Source organism: Bombina bombina, chromosome 4, assembly GCF_027579735.1.
Source record: "Bombina bombina isolate aBomBom1 chromosome 4, aBomBom1.pri, whole genome shotgun sequence".
Taxonomy (NCBI): domain Eukaryota; kingdom Metazoa; phylum Chordata; class Amphibia; order Anura; family Bombinatoridae; genus Bombina; species Bombina bombina.
The window spans coordinates 22,614,427-22,617,120 of record NC_069502.1 but is presented as its reverse complement, the minus strand read 5'-3'; the positions used below and the strand labels follow the sequence as shown (position 1 = coordinate 22,617,120).

The 2,694-nt window shown below is 38.2% G+C and overlaps 1 protein-coding gene across 1 annotated transcript in view; it reads right to left on the bottom strand.

Moving 5' to 3' along the window:
• Positions 1–1,899: 1,899 nt before the first annotated feature.
• The window catches only part of LOC128655853 (zinc finger protein 84), a gene marked incomplete in the record, with an annotated part of 373,484 nt that continues 372,689 nt past the window's right edge, over positions 1,900–2,694 (bottom strand). The window contains 1 exon segment of the mRNA XM_053709421.1: positions 1,900–2,694. This exon segment is cut by the window's right edge and continues 754 nt beyond it. Coding sequence (XP_053565396.1) covers positions 2,685–2,694 — 10 coding nt within the window.

Genomic DNA, 2,694 nt, shown 5'->3' with positions numbered 1-2,694 from the left:
CCACTCTTGTTATCTGTCAGCAATCTACATCCCAGGAGTGGACAACTGGGAAGCGGATTATACAAGTCGCCAGGCTTTTCATCCGGGGGAGTGGGAACTCCATCCGGAGGTATTTGCCTCACTGATTCTCAGATGGGGCAGACCGGAATTGGATCTGATGGCGTCTCGACAGAATGCCAAGCTCCCAAGATACGGATCCACGCAGAACTTGGTATGCAGATCTAGTGGACATGTCCTCTCTGCCTCCGTGGAAACTCCCAGTGAGACAGGACCTTCTCATTCAAGGTCCTTTCCAACATCCAAATCTAATTTCTCTGCAACTGACTGCTTGGAGATTGAACGCTTGATTTTATCTAAGCGGGTATTCTCTGATGCAGTCATTGATACTTTGATTCAGGCGCGTAAGCCTGTCACTAGAAAGATCTATCATACGATATGGCGTAAATATCTTTTTTTGGTGTGAATCCAAGGGCTACTCATGGAGTAAGGTTAGGATTCCCAAGATTCTGTCTTTTCTTCAAGAAGGATTGGCGAAAGGGTTATCAGCGAGTACCTTAAAGGGACAGATCTCCGCTTTGTCAATTTTACTACACAAACGTTTGGCAGATGTTCCAGACGTTCAGTCTTTTTGTCAGGCTTTAACCAGAATTTAGCCTGTGTTTAGACCAATTGCTCCACCCTGGAGTTTGAATTTAGTTCTTAATGTTCTTCAAGGGGTTTCGTTTGAACCTATGCATTTCATAGATAATAAGCTGCTATCTTGGAAAGTTTTGTTTTTGGTTGCTATTTCTTCTGCTCGTAGAGTTTCTGAGCTTTCAGCATTACAATGTGATTCACCTTATCTTATCTTCCATTCTGATAAGGTGGTTTTACGTGCCAAACCTGGTTTCCTTCCTAAGGTTGTTTCTAATAAGAATATTAATCAGGAAATCGTTGTTCCTTCTTTATGTCCTAATCCTTCTTCTAAGAAGGAGCGTAAGTTACATAACCTGGATGTGGTCCGTGCCTTGAAGTTTTACTTGCAGGCGACTAAAGATTTCCCTCAATCATCTTCATTATTCATTGTTTATTCTGGACAGCTTAGGGGTCAGAAAGCTATGGCTACCTCTCTTTCTTTTTGGCTGAAGAGTATCATTCATCTGGCATATGAGACTGCTGGACAGCAGCCTCCTGAAAGAATTACGGCTCATTCTACTAGGGCTGTGGCTTCCTCATGGGCATTTAAAAATGATGCTTCTGTTGAACAGATTTGCAAGGCTGCAACTTGGTCGTCTCTTCATACTTTTTCCAAATTTGATACTTTTCCTTCTTCTGAGGTTGTTTTTGGGAGAAAGGTTCTTCAAGCAGTGGTGCCTTCCGTTTAGGTTCCTGTCTTGTCCCTCCCTTTCATCCGTGTCCTATAGCTTTGGTATTGGTATCCCACAAGTAAGGATGAAATCCGTGGACTTGTCATATCTTTATAATAGAAAAGAAAATTTATGCTTACCTGATAAATTTATTTCTTTTACGATATGACGAGTCCACGGCCCACCCTGTCATTTTTAAGACAGGTATATATTTATTTTTATTAAACTTCAGTCACCTCTGCACCTTTAGCTTTTCCTTTCTCTTCCTAACTTCGGTCGAATGACTGGATTGGGAGGGAAGGGAGGAGCTATATATACAGCTTTGCCACTTCCTGTCAGCAGGAGGATAAATCCCACAAGTAAGGATGAAATCCGTGGACTCGTCATATCATAAAAGAAATAAATTTATCAGGTATGCATAAATTTTCTTTTTTGCAAACAGTTTATATCTTGCCCATTGTTTTAGACTGTCCATTTCTTGTCATTTTCCTCGTGAGAAGACCATACAGTGACTTACGCTATTAATAATAATGTCAAAACTTGTGACAGAAGATGTATTTCATTGTCATATATTTTATTGTTTAACCGATACCATTATTTTTAAAATGTGAATATTAAACAAAAGAAAACAGCACAAAGAAATTGTAAATAAAATGTAACTAATTCAATATATAAATTCTTTTCATTCTACCTCAATAAATCCCTCATATGTATGATTTTGTAGTTAGACATTTAATATTATTACAAGATGTAAAAATAAATGTTTCCATATACGGTGAGGACTTCTTTCTCCATGACTACGTTTATGGCACATTCCGGGTTTCAAGAGCTATATTTCCCGGAAGCTTTTGCAAGATGCTAAGAAGAAGAAACATCATCACAAAGTTTAAGGGTTTTTCGTTTGTATTCTTTTGTTCAGAAATAAATGTACACAATTACTGCTTCTAAAAGCCAGCTCATGAAAGACAGAGATAGAGGTAAAAATATAGGTAACGGGTCAAGTTGTTAAAGGATTTTCCATGTAAATTATAGTAATAAACACAAACTGGCATTATATAAGTAACGATTTAAGCTTTGAGAGTTTCCTTTACTTGTAGTTTTGTTTCAGTGGTGACAAATGATAAGACTGTGATATTATACAATAACGAGCATGATATAAGTAACAGTCACCGCTCTTGTGAATACTATCGTACCTAGAATGGTGCAAGTCACCAGCCGATTTAGTCATTTCATGAGATCAGTTTAAAAGCTACTTGAGTTTCTGAATGCAAATGAAAAACATGTTTAGATTACAATCATAAGCATTAGTTGTGGCTATAGCTGCAGTATCTGATGAGCTTAGAGAGGT